Consider the following 24,292-nt stretch of genomic DNA (forward strand, 5'->3'; position numbering starts at 1 on the left):
CTGGAGCTCAGAGAACTCTTTTTTTAAAAAATAAATTTATTTATTTATTTTTGGCTGTATTGGGTCTTCGTTTCTGTGTGAGGGCTTTCTCTAGTTGCAGCGAGCAGGGGCCACTCTTCATCGCAGTGCGCGGGCCTCTCACTATCGCGGCTTCTCTTGTTGCGGAGCACAGGCTCCAGATGCGCAGGCTCAGTAGTTGTGGCTCACGGGCCCAGTTGCTCCGTGGCATGTGGGATCCTCCCAGACCAGGGCTTGAACCCGTGTCCCCTGCATGGGCTGGCAGACTCTCAACCACTGCACCACGAGGGAAGCCCCCCAGAGAACTTTTAATAAAATACCAAGTCACAGTTATCTAGAAGAGGGAAGATTTGAGTTCAGATTGTTTTAACTACAAAGCCACAACATGCTAGCTGTCTGAGATACAATCATTTAGTTCTGCTCTAAGTGACACTATGCTGCTCCTTTTGGCAATTACAAGCCAATGGGTCAACTGTTTCCTGCAACTGTTCCTTGCCAAAGATTATAGATCCAAGTCATAAGTAAAAAGACGGGTGACAGTTTTCCTGTTTGATATACCCACATAAGTTGTTCAGATAACAATTAAAACAGGGCAGAAGAGGGCTTCCCTGGTGGCACAGTGGTTGAGAGTCTGCCTGCCGATGCAGGGGACACGGGTTTGTGCCCCGGTCTGGGAGGATCCCACATGCCGCGGAGCGGCTGGGCCCGTGAGCCATGGCTGCTAAGCCTGCGCATCCGGAGCCTGTGCTCTGCAACGGGAGAGGCCACAACAGTGAGAGGCCTGCATACCGCAAAAATAAATAAATAAATAAAAATAAAAAATAAATTAAAAAAATAAAAAAGGCAAAAGGGGAGCAAAGGGAAAACAGGCCAAAGTGGCTAACCAAGAGACTAAAGATGATTTACCTGCAGAAAATGGAGAAACTAAAAACGAGGAGAGCCCAGCCTCTGATGAAGCAGGAGAGAAAGAAGCCAAGACTGATTAATATCACACACCCGGTCCCATCAGTGGTCCCTGTCTCCCTTCTTGTACAATCCAGAGGAATATTTTTATCAACTATTTTGTAAATCCAAGTTTTTTAGTAGCTTTAGAAACAGTTTTAAGAAGGAGGAAATCCCACCTCATCCCATTTTTTAAGTGTAAATGCTTTTTTTTAAGAGGTGAAATCATTTGCTGGTTGTTTATTTTTTGGTACAACCAGAAAATAGTGGGATATTGAATATGGGAGACTTTGATTGTCTCGGGTGTCACCTTAATATTCCATAAATGGGGACAGCTTTTATATCCTATAATACAAAGCATACCAAATAGCAATTTGGAGTCAGTTGTGCATTTAATGACTTGAACACTTTAAATTACGTCTCTTCCCATGTTGTTTTTGGTAGAATTGTTTCCTAAAGCAAACCACTCCTTGATCTTGGCTCTCCTGATCAGAATTTTATGCACTCTGCAACATCTTTCGTCATGGTAGTCCAGTTTTCCTAGTAACTTCATTAACATGCTACAAACAATTGAAAATTCGAGTACATAGTGTATATATGATATTAAATTGTGAATTAGTGGGACTTACGATGTAACAGCATATCAACGCTGGAAGATATTGGTACTTGATATTCCGTTAAGGAAAATTTGCCTCCAAATTTTAAGCTGGAAAGTCACTGAAATAAGTGACTCTGTGTAGTTGTGATTTTGTTTAGAAAAGAATCACAACTACATGATTTTTGTAGATTTTTTTGTACATATGTTAAGAACTGTGTACAAATTGAAATGTCTGTATACTGATCCTCAAAACAACCAACAAAATCTCAATTATGAAAGAAAAAAACAGAATTTTTGTTTTCTGACATTTGTAACTGATTTTTCTTTGTGCCTTGTTCATAATATATCCTCAATAAATCCTTAAAAGTGGATGGATGGGACTTGCCCTGGTGGTGCAGTGGTTAAGAATCTGCCTGCCAATGCAGGGGACACGGGTTAGATCCCTGGTCTGGGAAGATCCCACGTGCCACGGAGCAACTAAGTTGTGTGCCACAACTACTGAGCCTGTGCTCTAGAACCTGCAAGCCACAACTACTGAAGCCCGTGTGCCTAGAGCCCATGCTCCGCAACAAGAGAAGCCACTGCAATGAGAAGCCCACGCACCGCAAGGAAGAGTAGCCCCCGCTTGCCGCAACTAGAGAAAGCATGTGCAGCAATGAAGACCCAACACAGCCAAAAATAAAATAAATTAGAAAAAAAATTATATAAAGAAATAAAGTTCTATTAAAAAATGGATGATGAATTAAAAAGTTAGGAGAAATGTTTTTGGAAAGACAGCATCAGATGTTGAAAATGAGAGTGAGATTGGTATTACAGATAGAAATGCCCCAATTCTCTCTTAATCCCCTCCTGGACCCCAAAACTATATATGCTCAGAACAATGTACTCAGGGCTAGGAAAGGCAAAGCAATATAACACTTTACTGTTTGCTAACACTTGACTCTAAACTCCAACAAAGAACTCTAGGCTAAACCAGGTAGGAATTTCCTTTTACCTAGCTTGGAGACCTGTATTATCTCCTTTTTTTTTTTTTTTTTAATAAATTTATTTATTTTTGGCTGCGTTGGGTCTTCGTTGCTGTGCGCGGGCTCTCTCTAGTTGCAGTGAGCGGGGGCTACTCTTCGTTGGAGCACGCGGGCTTCTCATTGTCATGGCTTCTCTTGTTGCGGAGCATGGGCTCTAGGCGCACAGGCTTCAGTAGTTGTGGCCCGTGGGCTCAGAAGTTGTGGCTTGTGGGATCTAGAGCTCAGGCTCAGTAGTGGTGGCACACGGGCTTAGTTGCTCTGCGGCATGTGGGATCTTCCTGGGCCAGGGCTCGAACCCATGTCCCCTGCATTGGCAGGCAGATTCTTAACCACTGCGCCACCAGGGAAGCCCTATCTCTTTACCTTAGATCTAAAACCTTAGATCTTCCTTCTCCAGAGAGAAAATAATATCAATGTGCACCTGCCGGCACCAGAAATATTAAACCAGAGAGCAAGCACAAAATGAGCATTTTCCCAAATATTTATGGCAGAGCTCCCAGGGTCCAGAAGAAGAAAGCTTGATTGCTGATAGTAGTGTGCTATTACCCCCCAGCAACATGAAGAGACCAAAGAGAGACTACACATAGTTCTTCTAATTGGGCAGCGTGAGTCTACTCACTCAAGCTGTGGTCAACAAAAGAGTCATGGTCCTACTCAACCAGATCAATACTTGTCATCCTTGAGGGCAGAGGTACAGCTAACGTGGGGGAGGCCTTGATTCTTGCCCAATCCTCAGAAGAAGTAAGGATACGTGGGTGGTGGGAGCCTTCCACCACACTGCCCAAAGGCAACATGTACCTTATAATGGAATTTGCAGTAAACAGCCTTTCCATTCGCATCAACCAGTTTGAAAGTATGCGATCCATATCCATTCATATGCCTGTGTCCATCTGGGATCCCTCGATCACTGAACAGGAAGGAAACCTAAGGAACAGAAAAGTAAAGTGTAAAACTTTTCACTTTAAATCAAAACATCTTATATTTTTTTTTGTTTTTTTTGTTTTTTGGGGGTTTTTTTTTGTTTTTTTTTTTAAATTTTTTATTTTTTGCTTTATAACAAATTTAATCAGTTATACATATACATATGTTCCCATATCCCCTCCCTTTTGCGTCTCCCTCCCACCCCAACAGGCGGTCACAAAGCACCGAGCTGATCTCCCTGTGCTATGCGGCTGATTCCCACTAGCTATCTACCTTACGTTTGGTAGTGTATATATGTCCATGCCGCTCTTTCACTTTGTCACAGCTTACCCTTCCCCCTCCCCATATCCTCAAGTCCATTCTCTAGTAGGTCTGTGTCTTTATTCCTGTCTTACCCCTATGTTCTTCATGATATTTTTTTTTCTTAAATTCCATACATATGTGTCAGCATACAGTATTTGTCTTTCTCTTTCTGACTTACTTCACTCTGTATGACAGACTCTAGGTCCATCCACCTCATTACAAATAGTTCAATTTCATTTCTTTTTATGGCTGAGTAATATTCCATTGTATATATGTGCCACATCTTCTTTACCCATTCATCCGATGATGGACACTTAGGTTGTTTCCATCTCCGGGCTATTGTAAATAGGGCTGCTATAAACATTTTGGTACATGTCTCTTTTTGAATTATGGTTTTCTCAGGGTATATGCCCAGTAGTGGGATTGCTGGGTCATATGGTAGTTCTATTTGTAGTTTTTTAAGGAACCTCCATACCGTTCTCCATAGTGGCTGTACCAATTCACATTCCCACCAGCAGTGCAAGAGGGTTCCCTTTTTTCCACACCCTCTCCAGCATTTATTGTTTCTAGATTTTTTGATGATGGCCATTCTGACTGGTGTGAGATGATATCTCATTGTACTTTTGATTTGCATTTCTCTAATGAGTAAAGATGTTGAGCATCCTTTCATGTGTTTGTTGGCAGTCTGTATATCTTCTGTGGAGAAATGTCTACTTAGGTCTTCTGCCCATTTTTGGATTGGGTTGTTTATTTTTTTGTTATTGAGCTGCATGAGCTGCTTATAAATTTTGGAGATTAATCCTTTGTCAGTTGCTTCATTTGCAAATATTTTCTCCCATTCTGAGGGTTGTCTTTTAGTCTTGTTTATGGTTTCCTTTGCTGTGCAAAAGCTTTTAAGTTTCATTAGGTCCCATGTGTTTATTTTTGTCTTTATTTCCATTTCTCTAGGAGGTGGGTCAAAAAGGATCTTGCTGTGATTTATGTCATAGAGTGTTCTGCCTATGTTTTCCTCTAAGAGTTTGATAGTGTCTGGCCTTACATTTAGGTGTTTAATCCATTTTGAGCTTATTTTTGTGTATGGTGTTAGGGAGTGATCGAATCTCATACTTTTACATGTCCCTGTCCAGTTTTCCCAACACCACTTATTGAAGAGGCTGTCCTTTCTCCACTGTACATTCCTGCCTCCTTTATCAAATATAAGGTGACCATATGTGCGTGGGTTTATCTCTGGGCTTTCTATCCTGTTCCATTGATCTATCTTTCTGTTTTTGTGCCAGTACCATACTGTCTTGATTACTGTAGCTTTGTAGTATAGTCTGAAGTCAGGGAGCCTGATTCCTCCAGCTCCATTTTTCGTTCTCAAGATTGCTTTGGCTATTCGGGGTCTTTTGTGTTTCCATACAAATTGTGAAATTTTTTGTTCTAGTTCTGTGAAAAATGCCAGTGGTAGTTTGATAGGGATTGCATTGAATCTGTAGATTGCTTCGGGTAGTAGAGTCATTTTCACAATGTTGATTCTTCCAATCCAAGAACATGGTACATCTCTCCATCTATTTCTATCATCTTTCATTTCTTTCATCAGTGTCTTATAATTTTCTGCATACAGGTCTTTTGTCTCCTTAGGTAGGTTTATTCCTAGATATTTTATTCTTTTTGTTGCAATGGTAAATGGGAGTGTTTCCTTGACTTCACTTTCAGATTTTTCATCATTTGTATATAGGAATGCCAGAGATTTCTGTGCATTAATTTTGTATCCTGCAACTTTACCAAATTCATTGATTAGCTCTAGTAGTTTTCTGGTAGCATCTTTAGGGTTCTCTATGTATAGTATCATGTCATCTGCAAACAGTGACAGCTTTACTTCTTCTTTTCCAATTTGGATTCCTTTTATTTCCTTTTCTTCTCTGATTGCTGTGGCTAAAACTTCCAAAACTATGTTGAATAAGAGTGGTGAGAGTGGGCAACCTTGTCTTGTTCCTGATCTTAGTGGAAATGGTTTCAGTTTTTCACCATTGAGGACGATGCTGGCTGTGGGTTTGTCATATATGGCCTTTATTATGTTGAGGAAAGTTCCCTCTATGCCTACTTTCTGCAGGGTTTTTATCATAAATGGGTGTTGAATTTTGTCGAAAGCTTTCTCTGCATCTATTGAGATTATCATATGGTTTTTCTCCTTCAATTTGTTAATATGGTGTATCACGTTGATTGATTTGCGTATATTGAAGAATCCTTGCATTCCTGGAATAAACCCCACTTGATCATGGTGTATGATCCTTTTAATGTGCTGTTGGATTCTGTTTGCTAGTATTTTGTTGAGGATTTTTGCATCTATGTTCATCAGTGATATTGGCCTGTAGTTTTCTTTCTTTGTGACATCCTTGTCTGGTTTTGGTATCAAGGTGATGGTGGCCTCGTAGAATGAGTTTGGGAGTGTTCCTCCCTCTGCTATATTTTGGAAGAGTTTGAGAAGGATAGGTGTTAGCTCTTCTCTAAATGCTTGATAGAATTCGCCTGTGAAGCCATCTGGTCCTGGGCTTTTGTTTGTTGGAAGATTTTTTATCACAGTTTCAATTTCAGTGCTTGTGATTGGTCTGTTCATGTGTTCTATTTCTTCCTGATTCAGTCTTGGCAGGTTGTGCATTTCTAAGAATTTGTCCATTTCTTCCAGGTTGTCCATTTTATTGGCATAGAGTTGCTTGTAGTAATCTCTCATGATCTTTTGTATTTCTGCAGTGTCAGTTGTTACTTCTCCTTTTTCATTTGTAATTCTATTGATTTGAGTCTTCTCCCTTTTTTTCTTGATGAGTCTGGCTAATGGTTTATCAATTTTGTTTATCTTCTCAAAGAACCAGCTTTTAGTTTTATTGATCTTTGCTATTGTTTCCTTCATTTCTTTTTCATTTATTTCTGATCTGATTTTTATGATTTCTTTCCTTCTGCTAACTTTGGGATGTTTTTGTTCTTCTTTCTCTAATTGCTTTAGGTGCAAGGTTAGGTTGTTTAGTCGAGATGTTTCCTGTTTCTTAAGGTGGGATTGTATTGCTATAAACTTCCCTCTTAGAACTGCTTTTGCTGCATCCCATAGGTTTTGGGTCGTCGTGTCTCCATTGTCATTTGTTTCTAGGTATTTTTTAATTTCCTCTTTGATTTCTTCAGTGATCACTTCGTTATTAAGTAGTGTATTGTTTAGCCTCCATGTGTTTGTATTTTTTACAGATCTTTTCCTGTAATTGATATCTAGTCTCATAGCATTGTGGTCGGAAAAGATACTTGATACAATTTCAATTTTCTTAAATTTACCAAGGCTTGATTTGTGACCCAAGATATGATCTATCCTGGAGAATGTTCCATGAGCACTTGAGAAAAATGTGTATTCAGTTGTTTTTGGATGGAATGTGCTATAAATATCTATTAAGTCCATCTTGTTTAATGTATCATTTAAAGCTTGTGTTTCCTTATTTATTTTCATTTTGGATGATCTGTCCATTGGTGAAAGTGGGGTGTTAAAGTCTCCTACTATGATTGTGTTACTGTCGATTTCCCCTTTTATGGCTGTTAGTATTTGCCTTATGTATTGAGGTGCTCCTATGTTTGGTGCATAAATATGTACAATTGTTATATCTTCTTCTTGGATCGATCCCTTGATCATTATGTAGTGTCCTTCTTTGTCTCTTCTAGTAGTCTTTATTTTAAAGTCTATTTTGTCTGATATGAGAATTGCTACTCCAGCTTTCTTTTGGTTTCCATTTGCATGGAATATCTTTTTCCATCCCCTTACTTTCAGTCTGTATGTGTCTCTAGGTCTGAAGTGGGTCTCTTGTAGACAGCATATATATGGGTCTTGTTTTTGTATCCATTCAGCCAATCTGTGTCTTTTGGTGGGAGCATTTAGTCCATTTACATTTAAGGTAATTATCGATATGTATGTTCCTATTCCCATTTTCTTAATTGTTTTGGGTTCGTTATTGTAGGTCTTTTCCTTCTGTTGTGTTTCTTGCCTAGAGAAGTTTCTTTAGCATTTGTTGTAAAGCTGGTTTGGTGGTGCTGAACTCTCTCAGCTTTTGCTTGTCTCTGAACCTTTTAATTTCTCCATCAAATCTGAATGAGATCCTTGCTGGGTAGAGTAGTCTTGGTTGCAGGTTTTTCTCCTTCATCACTTTAATTATGTCCTGCCACTCCCTTCTGGCTTGTAGAGTTTCTGCTGAGAGATCAGCTGTTATCCTGATGGGGATTCCCTTGTGTGTTATTTGTTGTTTTTGCCTTGCTGCTTTTAATATGATTTCTTTGTGTTTAATTTTTGACAGTTTGATTAATATGTGTCTTGGCGTATTTCTCCTTGGATTTATTCTGTATGGGACTCTCTGTGCCTCCTGGACTTGACTAACTATTTCCTTTCCCATACTAGGGAAGTTTTCAACTATAATCTCTTCAAATATTTTCTCAGTCCCTTTCTTTTTCTCTTCTTCTTCTGGAACCCCTATAATTCGAATGTTGGTGCGTTTAATGTTGTCCCAGAGGTCTCTGAGACTGTCCTCTGTTCTTTTCATTCTTTTTTCTTTATTTTGCTCTGCAGCAGTTATTTCCACTATTTTATCTTCCACCTCACTTATCCGTTCTTCTGCCTCAGTTATTCTGCTATTGATCCCATCTAGAGTATTTTTCATTTCATTTATTGTGTTTTTAATCGATGCTTGATTCATCTTTAGTTCTTCTAGGTCCTTGTTAACTGTTTCTTGCATTTTGTCTATTCTATTTCCAAGATTTTGGATCTGGGAAATAGAATCTTGGATCATCTTTACCATCATTATTCTGAATTCTTTTTCAGGTAGACTGCCTATTACCTCTTCATTTGTTAGGTCTGGTGGGTTTTTATCTTGCTCCTTCTCCTGCTGTGTGTTTTTCTGTCTTCTCATTTTGCTTATGTTACTGTGTTTGGGGTCTCCTTTTTGCAGGCTGCAGGTTCGTAGTTCCCGTTGTTTTTGGTGTCTGTCCCCAGTGGCTAAGGTTGGTTTAGTGGGTTGTGTAGGCTTCCTGTTGGAGGGGACTAGTGCCTGTGTTCTGGTGGATGAGGCTGGATCTTGTCTTTCTGGTGGGCAGGTCCACGTCTGGTGGTGTGTTTTGGGGTGTCTGCGGACTTTTTATGATTTTAGGCCACCTCTCTGCTAATGGGTGGCGTTGTGTTCCTGTCTTGCTAGTTGTTTGGCATAGGGTGTCCAGCACTGTAGCTTGCTGGTCGTTGAGTGAAGCTGGGTGCTGGTGTTGAGATGGAGATCTCTGGAAGATTTTCGCCGTTTGATATTATGTGGAGCTGAGAGGTGTCTTGTGGACCAGTGTCCTGAAGTTGGCTCTCCCACCTCAGAGGCACAGCACTGACTCCTGGCTCCTCAATTTGGGATGATTTGTTGTCTATTCATGTATTCCACAGATGCAGGGTACATCAAGTTGATTGTGGAGCTTTAATCCGCTGCTTCTGAGGCTGCTGGGAGAGGTTTCCCTTTCTCTTCTTTGTTCTCACAGCTCCCGGGTCTCAGCTTTGGATTTGGCCCCGCCTCTGCGTGTAGGTCGCCGGAGGGCGTCTGTTCTTCGCTCAGACAGGACAGGGTTAAAGGAGCAGCCTCTTCGGGGACTCTGGCTCACTCAGGCCGGGCGGGAGGGAGGGGCATGGAGTGCGGGGCGAGCCTGCAGCGGCAGAGGTCGGCGTGACGTTGCACCAGCCCGAGGTGCGCCGTGCGTTCTCCCAGGGAAGCCGCCCCTGGATCCCGGGGCCCCGGCAGTGGCGGGCTGCACAGGCTCCCGGAAGGGTGGTGTGGACAGTGACCTGCGCTCGCACACAGGCTTCTTGGCGGCAGCAGCAGCCCCAGCGTCCCACGCCCGTCACTGAGCTCCGCGCTTTCAGTCGCGACTCGCGCCCGTCTGTGGAGCCCCTTTAAGCAGCGCTCTTAATCCCCTCTCCTCGCGCACCAGGAAACCAAGAGGGCAGAAAAAGTCTCTTGCCTCTTCGGCAGCTCCAGAGTTTTCCCTTACTCCCTCCCGGCTAGCTGTGGCACATTAGCCCCCTTCAGGCTGAGTTCTCGCCGCCCGCCCCAGTCCTCTCCCTGCGCTCTGACCGAAGCCCGAGCCTCAGCTTCCAGCGCCGCCCGCCCCGGCGGGCGAGCAGACAAGCCTCTCGGGCTGGTGAGTGCCGCTCGGCACCGATCCTCTGTGCGGGAATCTCTCCGCTTTGCCCTACCCAGGTATGTGGGGAGTTTCTTGCCTTTTGGGAGGTCTGGGGTCTTCTGCCAGCGTTCAGTAGGTGTTCTGTAGGAGTTGTTCCACGTGTAGCTGTATTTCTGGTGTATCCGTGGGGAGGAAGGTGATCTCCGCGTCTTACTCTTCCGCCATCTTACCCGGAACTTTTTCAAAACATCTTATATTTTTAAGACATTCCTAAGTTTCCATAAAAATCTCCTAATGACATGGAACATACTAGCCAAGTGCCCATAGGAAGGGTTACCATTTGTAAAAAATGACAAACAGAAGAATTTTAAAGCAGAATGATATATAAATCATTAACCTCATGGCTCAAAATTCTATAAAGAAACGTTAAAACAAATCTGAAAACTAGCCTAACTTGCTATTCAAATTTTAAGTTAATAGAAAATTTGTTTGGTACTACTTTCCCCTCATTTCCCTAATACAAAGAACTTTACTTCCTACTAGAAACTTTAATCCTTAATATTGCTAAATATTAATCAATAATGATTCTAGAATCACATAAGGTCTATGAATGGGGAAAGATTAAGAAAATCAATCATTATAAAACTCTTCAAGGATCAAGAAATCTGAGGAAGCCTCCCAAAAACAAAGTCAAAAACCAATTCCAATAAAATAGCCAAAACTGGAGAAAAATGTATGAGGCATAATTAACAGTTCCATATCAGGTGATATAATATAGTGAAAAAAGAGGTGTTCCCACCTGATGCAGAGACTCAGGACGCAGGCTCCAGAAGTCCCAGACCATATCAGGATCCTTTAGGTGTGTTTGAGGGTTTCTCTTTTGGCTGTGGATAAAGGATGGAAACTAGATGGAAAAAGAGAGAAAAAAATCCAAAAATTAAGTTTACAGGAATTATGGTGTCTTATACATTGCTTAACGCTAGGTTTACAGATTATAATTTTGAACAATGTAATCCTAGAATTTTAAGCTGTAAAACCCTAAAATGAAATTTGCCCTCTACAAGTTTCTAGGGCAAACTGCCTCTTTTTATTCATCTTCCAAGCTCTGCAAGGAAAACTGGACTATTCCCATAACATCAGTGAATCCCGAAATGCCAAACTAAGACCAATGATAACTGTTGTTATTTGACCTTATAAAAAGATATTAAATACAGAAAAAAAAATTTTTAAAGGCAATCTAGCCAATCCAAATTCTCTTCTTTCTGCTTTTCCCAGGGCTTTTCCTCAAATGCCAATCTGTACAGAGTATTTGAAATCAATCTAAATCAACAAATATCTGCAGAGTGCAAAATACTTCATCACCTACCAATATGGCATCCCTGATGAAGAAAATGGGGGTGTTATTTCCAACAAGATCCCAATTACCATCCTCTGTGTAAAATTTCACTGCAAACCCTCGAGGGTCACGAACTGTGTCAGCTGAGCCCGATTCTCCAGCTAGAAGATTCAAACGAGAAAAATGAAGCCTCCACAAGAGTACTTTGCATCCAAGAAGGCTAAAGTCATAAAGAAACACTGGGATCTATCCTTTCCAATTCATTTTCTAGAAGTAAATTAGGTATTTAAGTGCCTGTGTTATTATTTCTACTACCCACCAGCTAACTCAGACTAAAAAGTAAACCAAAGAATTAACTGAGAGAAATGAGAGAGTGTATGTAACAACAGCTGAAAAGATTATCCACTTAACATAAAAAGATAGCTTTGTTCAAACAGGTAATTAAAATTTAAATTAAGGGAAGAGAATAATTATGAAGATTAAGGTAGTGAACAAAGCGAATAAGTGAGTATCAAAATTATGAGGTTAATACTAAGAAAATGAGTCAAAACATAAATTCTTATTCTTAATTTCATTTACTTTTGCATTCCACAGTATTTTAAAAATGCACAAATTCATGCAGAAACAGAATTAATCAGGTATTGTGGTGTGTTGAGATGCAGGTTGATAGCTCTAACTCTTACTAGCTCTGTAACATGAGGAAAATCACTTACTCTCTCTGAAATAGAAAGAACCCCACCTTGCAAAGTAGATCTACAGACCATAAACAATGTCAGTAAAGCACCATCCATGGATGGCATAGAGTTAATTCTCAATAAAGGGCAACTGTTATCATGGCTACTGAGTAAGATTCCCACTTCATGCAACCACTTGTAGGAAAAACTCTTTCCAAATGTCACGGAATTGCAGAGGCGGCCTCTGCGTAAGTATGATTTCCTAAGACCTCAACAAACAGAATTATAAGTAACTTTCTACATGTCTTAAAATATTTTTTCTACTGTAAAACCTTGCTATCATTTGAAGAAGTGCTTGTTTTCTATTGTCTAGTAAGTTTTTTCTTGAAATTAAGTTATAAATGCCCCAGATTAGATACACGGTTGAGTTAAGCAACACCAGTAATGCAAACAGACCAACTTACCAACAGTGGAGAAGCGAACTGCAATGGGCGTCCTCTTTCCAATGTGCTCAAACACCTTCGCCTTGGAGTATCTGGTAATGTCATGCGTGACCTCAAAGTAGCCAAAAGCCCCTAAGGAAAAAGACACAGAAATCCTCATCACAAGACTGTCACTCAGGCCATCAGGCCCTCAATAGGCATCTGTGTGAGAGAGAAACTGGTGGCTTAGCACTGGCCTTCTGGGAGCTTCCAATATGATGGGAGAAGGGGAGATAACCAAACACAAAATGATGAGAGCAAAATGCAAAGTCCTAGGTCACTTAGTGCTAAGCTGAGTGCTACACAGCTGGAGCCAAAGAGGAGGAGGAGATGGGTGGGACCAGAAGGAATGAGCCAAGGTTGCCACAAGGACACAGGGCCTGAGAGGCCCCTGAAGTAGAGGCAGGACCTAGGAGAGAAAAGAACAGGGTGGAGAGGAGGAAAAAACAGGGAGAGGATTGAGCACGTACGAAGGTCGCCACAGAGCCAAACAACAAACTGAATAGCATATCAAAATCATGAGGGAAAAGACATGCAAAAAAAGCTGGAGAAGATGGAAGAGCAAATAAAGAAATTGGGAAGTCCTAACTGGGAGTCCAAGTAAGCAGCTAAAATAAAGCTTCTTCTTCCTATCAAGCTTTGTTTTTCCGATTGAGTTTTTAGCTTTCTTTTAAACACCACCCCCATCTTTTGTTTCTCCAATAAAAGCAAGATAAAAGTTTTACAGAAGTTTTCAACAAAAAGGAAAAATCACCACAAACCCACCACACTAACACAACCGTCATCGATTTTGCCCAGTTCATTCCAGTGTTTAGCCAGTTAAGTGCACCATCTAAATCGAATTATAATTACAGTATGTCTGTGTCAGTATTTCCACATTTTTACTTCTTCACTAAACTGCAAAATGGACTAAAAGGAAGATTACTTATTTTCAGTAAAAAATATTTTATATATAATGTGCAATCCAGGGAAATAACCATCATTTAATTATTGACTCCTCTATTGACAGACATTTTTTCCCTTCCTCCTGGAATGGAGATTTGGCACTTCTATTAAAGGAGCTCTGATCCTTTGAGAAGTAATTTTTAACTTCTGTGTTACAACACAGAACACAGTTAACTTCTTTGTTACAACAAATGAACACACTTCTCACCTGCTCCTTTGGCGTGCACGACTCTCTCAGGAATTCTCTCCCGGTCAAAGTGAGCCATTTCATCAGTGAAAACCACATCCTGAACAAGAAGGGGCCCGCGGGGCCCTACTGTAAGAATATTGAGTTTGTCTCCTATTGGATTACCGGCTCCGGTGGTCAAGACATCAGGTTTCTAAGTGAACATGAGAGGAGAAGAGTTCAAGAGAGTCAGTACAATCACTCACTTAATTTCCGCTATCACAGGGCACATCGTTTTGCATTTTTTATACCTTCTACCCAAACTCTTTTTAAATTTCCTGTGTCAAAAGTACTGAAGTACTCAAAATATGCAATTGCCTGAAATTTATAGTCAGGTCACAGAAATCCTAAGAAATCTGCTCTGAGCAGCAGGAAGATGGCTAAATAACTCGCCAACTTGCTCCACCCCTGCTCCAGCTACAGCCGCCGGGCTCCACACAGGAAACCCCAGATACGGATCCTCCCAAACGGATCATATGTGCTGAACGTGGAACGTCCAAACTAATAGTGAGATGATGGTCCCCACAGAAGCTATGCCTGTAAATGTTTTCCTCAATCTTACAAACTCTTCCTGACTGCTGCAGAGGTCAAGGCGGGTCATCCTGTACAATGCATTCATTTCTCTCAAGCAGTGTGTACCAGCTATTTGCAACATCTCTTTTCAATTCCAAAAAAAAAAAAAAAGTCAGTGGCTTTTGTTGTCACTGATAATAAACAATTATTGGTAAGATGGATTATAGTACTAATTTTCTTTTTTCTTTTAAACTTCTTTTATTAATTTATTTTATGTATTTATTTTTGGCTGTTTTGGGTCTTCGTTGCTGCATGCAGGCTTTCTCTAGTTGCAGCGAGCAGGGGTTACTCTTCCTTGTGATGTGCAGGCCTCTCATTGCAGTGGTGTCTCTTGCTGCGGAGCACAGGCTCTAGGCGTGCAGGCTTCACTAGTTGTGGTGCGTGGGCTCAGTAGTTGTGGCTCACGGGCTCTAGAACGCAGGCTCAGTAGTTGTGGCACAAGGCTTAGTTGCTCTGCGGCAAGTGGGATCTTCCCGGACCAGGGCTCGAACTCATGTCCCCTGCACTGGCAGGCGGATTTTTAACCACTGCGCCACCAGGGAAGTCTCTATAGTATTAATTTTCTAAAGATGCCAAATGTCTCTGAGATGAGACAGGTTGTTTTACAGTAATAAAGAATTAGTTTTCATACACCCAATTCTCCCATTTCCGTTACATCAGAAGCCTCTCAGCTGTCCCTTCTCTAGAGTGGGGACAGCACTTTTAAGCGTCACATGATCCTGGGCAGCTCCCAGCTGTGGTCACACTCTGCTTTTGACTACAGCCAACTGCCTCTCCCACGACCTCCCCTGGTCACTAGGAAATCAGGGGAGATGCAGAGCTAAGCCACCTCCAACTGGGTGGGTCCAACTCCCAGCCCTGCCAATTACCAGATGTGTGGCTACTAGCAAGTTACTTAGTATTTCTGAGGTTATTTTTCATCTGAAAAATGGACAAAAAATAACTACTTCCCAAGGTTAACACATGGATTAAGAGAACTGAATGTACACAAAATAAGGCCACACACTAGGCAAATACATGTTACTGCTGTACTGGCCATGAGAAAGTGACCTGATACCAGAAACAAAGCATTTCTGGCTTTATTTTTCTAGAAACCATGACAGATGTGTAGGTATCCATCCAGACTCTCTCGCCCTATCCCCTAACCAATATCCCATGACGCAAGCTCTGGGCTTTCTCTAGGAATATGATGGAGTGTGGTTACTGCTGGTCCAAAGCTAATTAGAAAGGACAAACACAGAATCAGTGCAGTTGACAGAACTGCATATGTTCTGTATATGTTCCTCATTTCCCTCTGTAACTACCATTTCTCAAGCACCTGCCATACACAAGGCCTTATCCTAGCTACCTTCATTCAAGCCTCCCAAGAACCCAGTGAGATAAACGTCATTACTCCCATTTAATGGGTGATGCCACATGCTCAGAGAATTTAAGTAACTTTACACAGATTTCAATGTGGCAGCCCACGTTTACCTGCAACATATAACAAGTATAGAAGGGCAAAGATGTACCTGCCTACTTGCTGATTACTGGGGTTTTTTTGTTTGTTTGTTTTTTAACTCAGTGCAAGGTCACTTTAGAACTAGAATTTTTTTAAGACAGAGGAGCTTTTCTGTTGCTGGACAATTCTAAGAGCTCCCTCTCTAGAAAAGCAGCATCAGTACCTGTTAATGTGTTTACATCTTTCTGGCTGCCAATTCCTCGTGACATTCATACATGCTTCTCCTGGCGCTCTTCCTGCCCCGCCCATGCCACCCCATGAGCTGGGCCAAGGGCATCTTCTTGTGCCTCACAGAATAAATATTATAATTGTCTGTGTACTTCACAGTTTTTCCTCTCTAGACAGCACACTCCTTTTGCATCTATAGCCCTGACACCTGCCACAGTGCTCAGTTACCAACAAGTGCACAACCAATGCTGTGGATTCAACATGGGAATGAATTAAACTATGGACCAATATGAAATGGCCAAGAAGGATTATTTCTAAAAAGGAGGAGGATACAACAATAGTCTATGCCTCTCCCTGCACCTCCCCTCCAAAAAATAAAAGAGAAATATTTGAACTTATAACTTCATATTCTGATCAATCACCTTCAGACAAACTTCTTATAAAAACTGCTGCAGAAATTGGCAAAGAAGTACTTTGGCCTGGCTAAAAACTGGCACCATGATTAGAAAGAAGGACTCAAAGTTAAAGTAAAATTCCACTTTGGCTTTGCTGTTTGTATTTTTTGGCTCAAACTAAGACACGGATGAAGAAATTTTCCTGGGAGGAGTCAGGTTGGCTTTCTCTGATGAAATATTTTATCAACCTAGCTTCCACTGATTAGTGCCCACTGCTGACAGAATTTCCAAGAACTTGTTAGCCATCTTAGATTTCCTTGTTTAAATTGAAAAACAGTGGTCATGCAAACCATCCCCAACTTTCAATCCCAACAGAGTCATAACGACAGCTTTATATTCCCAGAGATCAATATAGAATATACCTAGTATTTCTAGCAAATCACTGTCTATGACACACCCGTGTACAGAAAACCAAAGACACTCCTGGTCCTCAGATTTCTTGGTGCTCCAGGCCTCTGTCCCGATCCAAAGAAGGGAGGAGACTTCCCCTGATGGGGCAGTTTGGGAAAGGGACCCAGGCCTACACAGGGCTCCACTCTCTCCCCTTTGGAAACCAATGGCTGCAGGCAGCAGCCATTCCTCTGGGAATCTCCAGAGCTGCCTAAACACAAGGGGTAAATAAATTCAGCTCAGGAGAGTGGTCTCAGCACGCCCTCTTGGCCAAAACTCCTAAGCCACGTACTCCAGTCAAACCTCTACTGATAATAAAGGTGATTCTGGATTCCTCTCATGCCACCGACTCCCTGCTTCTCTGTCAGCTTAAGTGTGCAACATGTATGTGAGAGGCCTAACTTACTAGACGTGCTCAAGCCTCAAAACAACAAATATCAGCTTGCTCTGAGGGCGCTGTTCTAAACTCCTTACTCGGTTATCACATTTAATCCATCTCTCCGAGGTAAGGGCTATAATAATCTCCATTACACAGAAGAGGAAACCGAGGCACCAAGAAGTTATACAACTTGCTCAAGGCCACCCACCTAGAATGGGGCAGAAGCAGAATTTGAACCCAAGCAGACTGGCTCGAGGACCCAAATCTTACCCACACACTATAGCACCTCTCAAAACAACACAGCTAACGTCTCCTGCACATATTCTTCAGGCTGGGTAATTGACATGTATTAATCTACACACACGTTTTAGATAAATTAATTCTCACAGCAATACTGCAAAGTAAGGAGAATTATTGTTCCATTTTCAATATGGGAAACCAAAGAGGAGGGAGGTTAAGTAACCTGGCTGGTGGTCAAGCCTCAATTTGAACCCTGTCTGACTATAAAGCCTGACCCCTCAGCTGACCTCCTTAAAGTTTAAGCCACATAGGGTTTCCCTGGTGGTGCAGTGGTTGAGAATCTGCCTGCCAATGCAGGGGACATGGGTTCGAGCCCTGGTCTGGGAAGATCCCACATGCCGCGGAGCAGCTAGCCCCATGAACCACAATCACTGAGCCTGCGCGTCTGGAGCCTGTGCTCCGCAACAAGAGAGGCCGCGATAGTGAGAGGCCCGCGCACCGCGATGAGGAGTGGTCCCCACTTGCCGCAACTAGAGAAAGCCCTCGCACAGAAACGAAGACCCAACACAGCCATAAATAAATAAATAAAATTTAAAAAAAAAAAGTTTAAGCCACATAAACTTCATTTACAACCACCCTAGGGAGGAGAATGATGGACTTAAGAGACATATCGACCAATGTAGTGTGTGAACGTTATTTGCATCTGACTTTGAACAAAGTGTTAAAAAAAAGAGAGACAGACAGTGTCAGGGGTCCCCAAGACCCCCCGGGTTCAGTGATTCCCTAGAACTCACAGAACTTAGCATCTAGGCATACTCAGGCCATTATTTATTACAGAATTTAGGTACAAAGCAAAATAAGCAAGGAGAAAAGGCACAGTGAAGTCCAGAGGAAACCAGCACAAGCTTCCAAGAATCCTCTCCCAGAGTCAGGCAAGACATGCCTAATTTCCCCAGCAAGCTGTGGCAACTCACGTGAAGTGCTGTCTCGCAGGGAAGCTTGTTAGAGACTCGGCACCCGGGTTTGTATTGGGGGCTGATCATAGAGACACCCTCTGACACCCGGAAGGAAAGCCGGTGTTCAGCATAAACCACATTGTTTGCACAAATGGCTTAGGCACTGTGAGCTACTCTTACCAGTTAGGGTGGTGGGAACCCTCCAGAAAGCCAAGGGCCAACCTTGCCTATAGGCCTTTCTAAGGGCAGCAGTCTCAGGCCTGCATGGAAACTCTTTTCTGCACAGAGACAATCTGGGAAACTGATCATGCTACTTGGAAATGTGAGGATGTGAGGTATTACTGTTCATTTTGTAGATGTGACCACAGTATTATTTAAAAAGTCTTCTCTTGGGCTTCCCTGGTGGTGCAGTGGTGGGAGTCTGCCTGCCGATGCAGGGGACGCGGGTTTGTGCCCCGGTCCGGGAAGATCCCATATGCCACGGAGTGGCTGGGCCCGTGAGCCATGGCCGCTGAGCCTGCGTGTCCGGAGCCTGTGCTCCGCAATGGGAGAGGCCACAACAGTGAGAGGCCCGCGTACCGCAAAAAAAGAAAAAAAAAAAAAAAAAAAAAAGTCTTATCTTTTGGAGATACATCCTAAAATATTCACAGATAAAATGATACAATGCCTGCTATTTGCTTCAGAAATGGGGTGGGGGGGAGTTGGTGGGATAGAAATTCATTATTGAAGCTGAGAGACAACGCACTTGGAGGTTCACCAAACTATCCTCCCTATTCAGTTCTGGTTTGAAATTTTCCACAATATAAAGTTTTGGGTTTTTTTTTTTTTCCATGAAGAATCAAAGAGAAATGTCTAAGAGAAGAAATGAGGGAGAAGTTGAAGCAAGGGAGAGAAATAGGGGGCCGCATCATACATGAGTGGTAGCTCTGAGCAGGGAAACTCAGCACTGCACTCAAAATATACAACAGACCAGGTGATGAACGCTGGCTCCTGCCCAGACAGGGCTTACTGTCACCAGAAAAAGTGGAAAACCCTAACTTCCATGTAAGCTATTTACTCCTCAACTCTGGATTAAGTCTGATGTGCTTTTCATTTTCAGCATCAGAGAGTGACTCACCTCAATACCACATCACACTGAGGGGGTTTTCTAGCACACAATCAGTGAACTGACAACACTAGGAAATTTTTCTGACTGCCTGAAAGACTGAAAACTGTGCTTTCTGGACTCTAAGTGGACACTTCATCACTGGGATATACTTCATTTTGTAAGTTGACTTCATCATGGTTAAGCCACTAAAGGCCTCAGTATAAGTCAAGAATCATTCTAAGCTCAAGAGGCAAGAAGGAGTTTTCATTCTACTTTACTAATTGCCTAAGTTATTCTATACCATCTGCCTGGAGAACTGCCATTCAGTAAAATACTAGTAATACATAATGGAAAAAGTGAAATCCAATAAATGTAAGAAAAAATCAAACTGTGTTTTTCAACAAGAACCAAATGGGTCCTGTTGGTACTAAACAAAGTATACTAAAGTATCACTGAAGTGACAACAGGCCATCTCAGCAGTGTGCTAACTGGTATGGGATACGGCCTTAGGCTGACAACAATACACTGCTCAAGGAACAATAGGATCTCACAGGATCTGGTAAGAGTAGCTCACAGTGCCTAACAATAGGATCTCAAGTGGCGCTGGGAAAACTGGACAGCTGCATGTAAAAGAATGAAATTAGAACACTCCCTAACACCATACACAAAAATAAACTCAAAACGGATTAAAGTCCTAAATGTAAGACCGGACACTATAAAACTCTTATAGGAAAACATAGGAAGAACACTCTTTGACATGAATCACAGCAAGATCTTTTTTGACCCGCCTCCTAGAGTAATGGAAATAAAAACAAAAATAAACAAATAGGACCTAATGAAACTTAAAAGCTTTTGCACAACAAAGGAAACCATAAACAAGACGAAAAGACAACCCACAGAATGGGAGAAAATATTTGCAAAAGAATGAACGGGCCAAAGATTAATCTCCAGGGCTTCCCTGGTGGCGCAGTGGTTGGGAGTCCGCCTGCCGATGCAGGGGACACGGGTTCGTGCCCCGGTCCGGGAAGATCCCACATGCCGCGGAGCGGCTGGGCCCGTGAGCCATGGCCGCTGAGCCTGCGCGTCCGGAGCCTGTGCTCCACAGTGGGAGAGGCCGCAGCAGTGAGAGGCCCGCGTACTGCAAAAAAAAAAAAAAAAAAAAAAAAGATTAATCTCCAAAATATATAAGCAGCTCATGCAGCTCAATATTTTAAAAACCCAATCAAAAAAATGGGCAGAAGATCTAAATAGACATTTCTCCAAAGAAGACATACAGATGGCCAAGAGGCACATGAAAAGCTGCTCAACATCACTAATTATTAGAGAAATGCAAATCAAAATGCACTGATGCAATGAGGTATCACCTCACATCGGTTAGAATGGGTATCATCAGAAAATCTAGAAACAACAAATGCTGGAGAGGGTGTGGAGAAAAGGGAACCCTCTTGCACTGTTGGTGGGAATGTAAATTGATACAGCCATTATGGAAAACAGTATGGAGGTTCCTTAAAAAACTAAAAATAGAATTACCATATGACCCAGCAATCCCACTACTGGGCATATATCCAGAGAAAACCATAATTCAAAAAGACACATGCACCCCAATGTTCACTGCAGCACTATTTACAATAGCCAGGTCATGGAAACAACCTAAATGCCCACTGACAGACAAATGGATAAAGAAGATGTGGTACATATATAGAGTGGAATATTCCTCAGCCATAAAAAGGAATGAAACTGGGTCATTTGTAGAGACGTGGATGGACCTAGAGACCATCATACAGAGTGAAGTAAGTCAGAAAGAGAAAAACAAATATCATACATTAACACATATATGTGGAATCTAGAATAATGGTACAGATGAACCAGTTTTCAAGGCAGAAACAGAGACACAGATGTAGAGAACAAACGTATGGACACCAAGGGGGGAAAGTGGAGGGGATGTGGTGGGATGAATTGGGAGATTGGGATTGACATATATACACTAATATGTATAAAATAGATAACTAATAAGAACCTGCTCTATAAAAAAATAAATAAAATAAAATAAAATAAAAAAGATCTCACAGGCAAGCAAAGAATTGTCTGTCCTTGAACTTCATGGGGGCAAGAGGAGCAAACGCCTGAAGAAAATAAAAAATGATTCCAAGGATTCCAGGGAAGAAAACTAGTGGGAAGTGTTTTTTGTTTTTTAATTTATTTATGGTTCATTGGGTCTTCCTTGCTGCGCGCAGGCTATCTCTAGTTGTGGCAAGTGGGGGCTACTCTTCATTGCGGTGTGCAGGCTTCTCATTGTGGTGGCTTCTCTTGTTGCAGAGCACAGGCTCTAGGCATGCGGGCTTCAGTAGTTGTGGCATGGGGGCTCAGTAGTTGTGGCTTGCGGGCTCTAGAGGGCAGGCTCAGTAGCTGTGGCACACGGGTTTAGTTGTTCCGCGACATGTGGGATCTTCCCAGACCAGGGCTTGAACCTGTATTCCCTGCATTGGCAGGCAGATTCTTAACCACTGTGCCACCAGGGAAGTCCCTAGTGGGTAGTTTATTTTGTTCTTTTTTTTTTATTGGTAGATATTAATCCAATGTTATCAGTAATCACTTTTTTTTTAAAGTAGGTCTGGATGGACTCCATTGACTGTGCTTTTTTAAAAAATTTTTATTGAAATATAGTTGATTTACAATATTGTGTTAGTTTCAGGTATACAACAAAGTGATTCAGATATATATATATATATATATATATATATATATATATATATTTTAGATTCCTTTCCACTATAGGTTATTACAAGATATTGAGTATAGTTCCCTATGCTATACAGTATACAGTAGGTCCTTGTGGGTTATCTCTTTTATTTATAGTAGTGTGTATATCTTAATCCCAAACTCCTAATTTATCCCTCCCCCCTGCCCACTTTCCCCTTTGTTAACCATAAATTTTCTATGTCTGTGAGTCTATTTCTGTTTTGTAAATAAGTTCATTTGTATCATTTTCTTAGATTCTAGTGGATAGTTTTAATTCCAGAAAAAACTAAAAAGTTGCCTTCTACAAGGAAGATAAATAAATGTCAGACTTCAAGGTCACATGGTTGGATGGCTGAGCACAGACTGACTGAACACACCTCCTCCCTCACTCAAATAGGAAATGTTTGTTTTTCCAGCAAGGCACTTTTGTATTATTTTTTCTAAGAGGAAACATGTCACAGTAGTTGCTAATATTTTTCTCCTCTCTTCTTGGTGAGTTGTCCACATCCAGCAAGATATGGTTAAAATACACTGATACTGGTTTTCAATAATTAGCAAACAATTAGAATAATCCCACCAAGAAAAGAACCTTGAAAATATACAGAATAACTACTGCAAAAGAGGTTTTCTCTGTCTTGAAACTGACTTTACTAAATAAATCTGATAGCACTGGGAATTGCTCTGGTCCTTCAATTTTTTAAAAAAGTAGGGAATAAGAGGAGAGAAAGGCTCAAAAAATGAAGGACAACTGATCCACAAATATAAAAGGTTTCATTACTCTTTGTAGTAGAAACTACAGTAGTCACAGTACCAGAAAGAAAATGAAGAACAAAAGTGAGAAAATAAACAAAAATAAATATTTGCTTGTTTTATGTTTCGCAATCAGCCTCTCTTTTCTTACCAGGAAAAAAATACAGAGTGGTCTAGATGTTGGCTAAAAGAAGTAAAAGCTTAGAAATTTTAATTCAACTTCTCCTAATGTCCATCTGTCTCTCTCTCTTTCTGCCATACTATGTCTCACTCCTAGGTCGTTGCCACCAGAAATGAAAGCACATGTGCACAAGAAGTTACTGAGTCACTACTTCTCCAGCCTGAATGTTAGCAGTGTAACGTCAATGCAGTTATTATCAAGTTACCCTAAAAAATACATAAACCCTCAAAGGCTCTGTCTTATGACTCATTGACAGGAATGGATGGGATAAGACCCAACCTCTCTCCCAAGTAATAAGGGAACTGTTAAAAAAAAAGGTTCCCTTGAAATGCTCAAATTCTTCAGTTTTTAAGGGATCAGAGGCTAACAAGTACCCTAAGTATCCCAAAGGAAGAGCCAGTGGCACTCTAAGCAATGAACAACAAAGTTTCCATCTAAGTTCCATTCAGAGCGACTGGAAATACATGGAGAACCACCTCCCTCCCTTCAAGGTATTTTGACAGAAAAAAAAATAAAGTTTTTAAGAAGATCCAAGTCATACCTATGAACATATGTGATTCACTCATCGCTCGCTTATTAAAGTTCACAAAGATCCCAATTCACTTGTCAGCAACAAAATATTCCCACAAGGAGAGACGCCCAAAAAATTCCTTTCATGCTGGCTGACAAAGGTCCTAAAGAAGGAGATACCCAGCTTGACATTCGGCATCTAGTTCTTGAGGATGGAGACAGCAGGGTGCCCTCCAACAGTCGTTCCATAACTTAAAGCTCTCACAATCCAGAAAAAATAAAAACAAATTGGGGGTGGGAGGCAGGATACTGACACAGAGCTGCCCACTTATAAAAAAAATTTGCCAAGCAAGTGGAGATTTTTTTAAAAATACCACCTTTTACTGTCATAATTTTCTAACAGAAAGAATATGTTAAAGTCAGAAAGTAAAAAGGACATACCCTTTTAAAAGAGATTATGTCTGTTTGCTCATCACCACATCACAAGAAAATGGCTAGAGAGATCATCACCACGTGGAACGTATGTTTGGATACAATGTAGTAGGGTTGGCTACCTAGGCACAGAGGTAGACTATGCTTCCCAGCCTCCCTCACAGTAGGTGTGGCCATGTGACAGGGTGCTAGACAATGGAATGTGAGTAGAAGTGACCTACAGCACTTCCAGCCTGACCTCTAAACCTCCCTCACACTCTCCTCCGTGCTCTTAACCTTCTGTGACTAGACAGTGATGTCAAGGG

General features: G+C 41.5%; 1 protein-coding gene across 1 annotated transcript in view; it reads right to left on the reverse strand.

Annotated features, from left to right (window-relative positions):
- Positions 1–24,292, reverse strand: part of CAT (catalase) — a gene marked incomplete at its 5' end in the record, with an annotated part of 43,589 nt that overhangs the window by 15,986 nt on the left and 3,311 nt on the right. The window contains 5 exons of the mRNA XM_079709199.1: positions 3,382–3,507; positions 10,763–10,867; positions 11,330–11,460; positions 12,438–12,548; positions 13,609–13,780. Of these exons, the coding sequence (XP_079565325.1) occupies positions 3,382–3,507; positions 10,763–10,867; positions 11,330–11,460; positions 12,438–12,548; positions 13,609–13,780 (645 nt within the window). The remainder of the gene's footprint in view (positions 1–3,381; positions 3,508–10,762; positions 10,868–11,329; positions 11,461–12,437; positions 12,549–13,608; positions 13,781–24,292) is intronic.

The sequence above is a fragment of the Hyperoodon ampullatus genome (assembly GCF_949752795.1).
Source record: "Hyperoodon ampullatus genome assembly, chromosome: 7".
In the NCBI taxonomy this organism is placed as follows: domain Eukaryota; kingdom Metazoa; phylum Chordata; class Mammalia; order Artiodactyla; family Ziphiidae; genus Hyperoodon; species Hyperoodon ampullatus.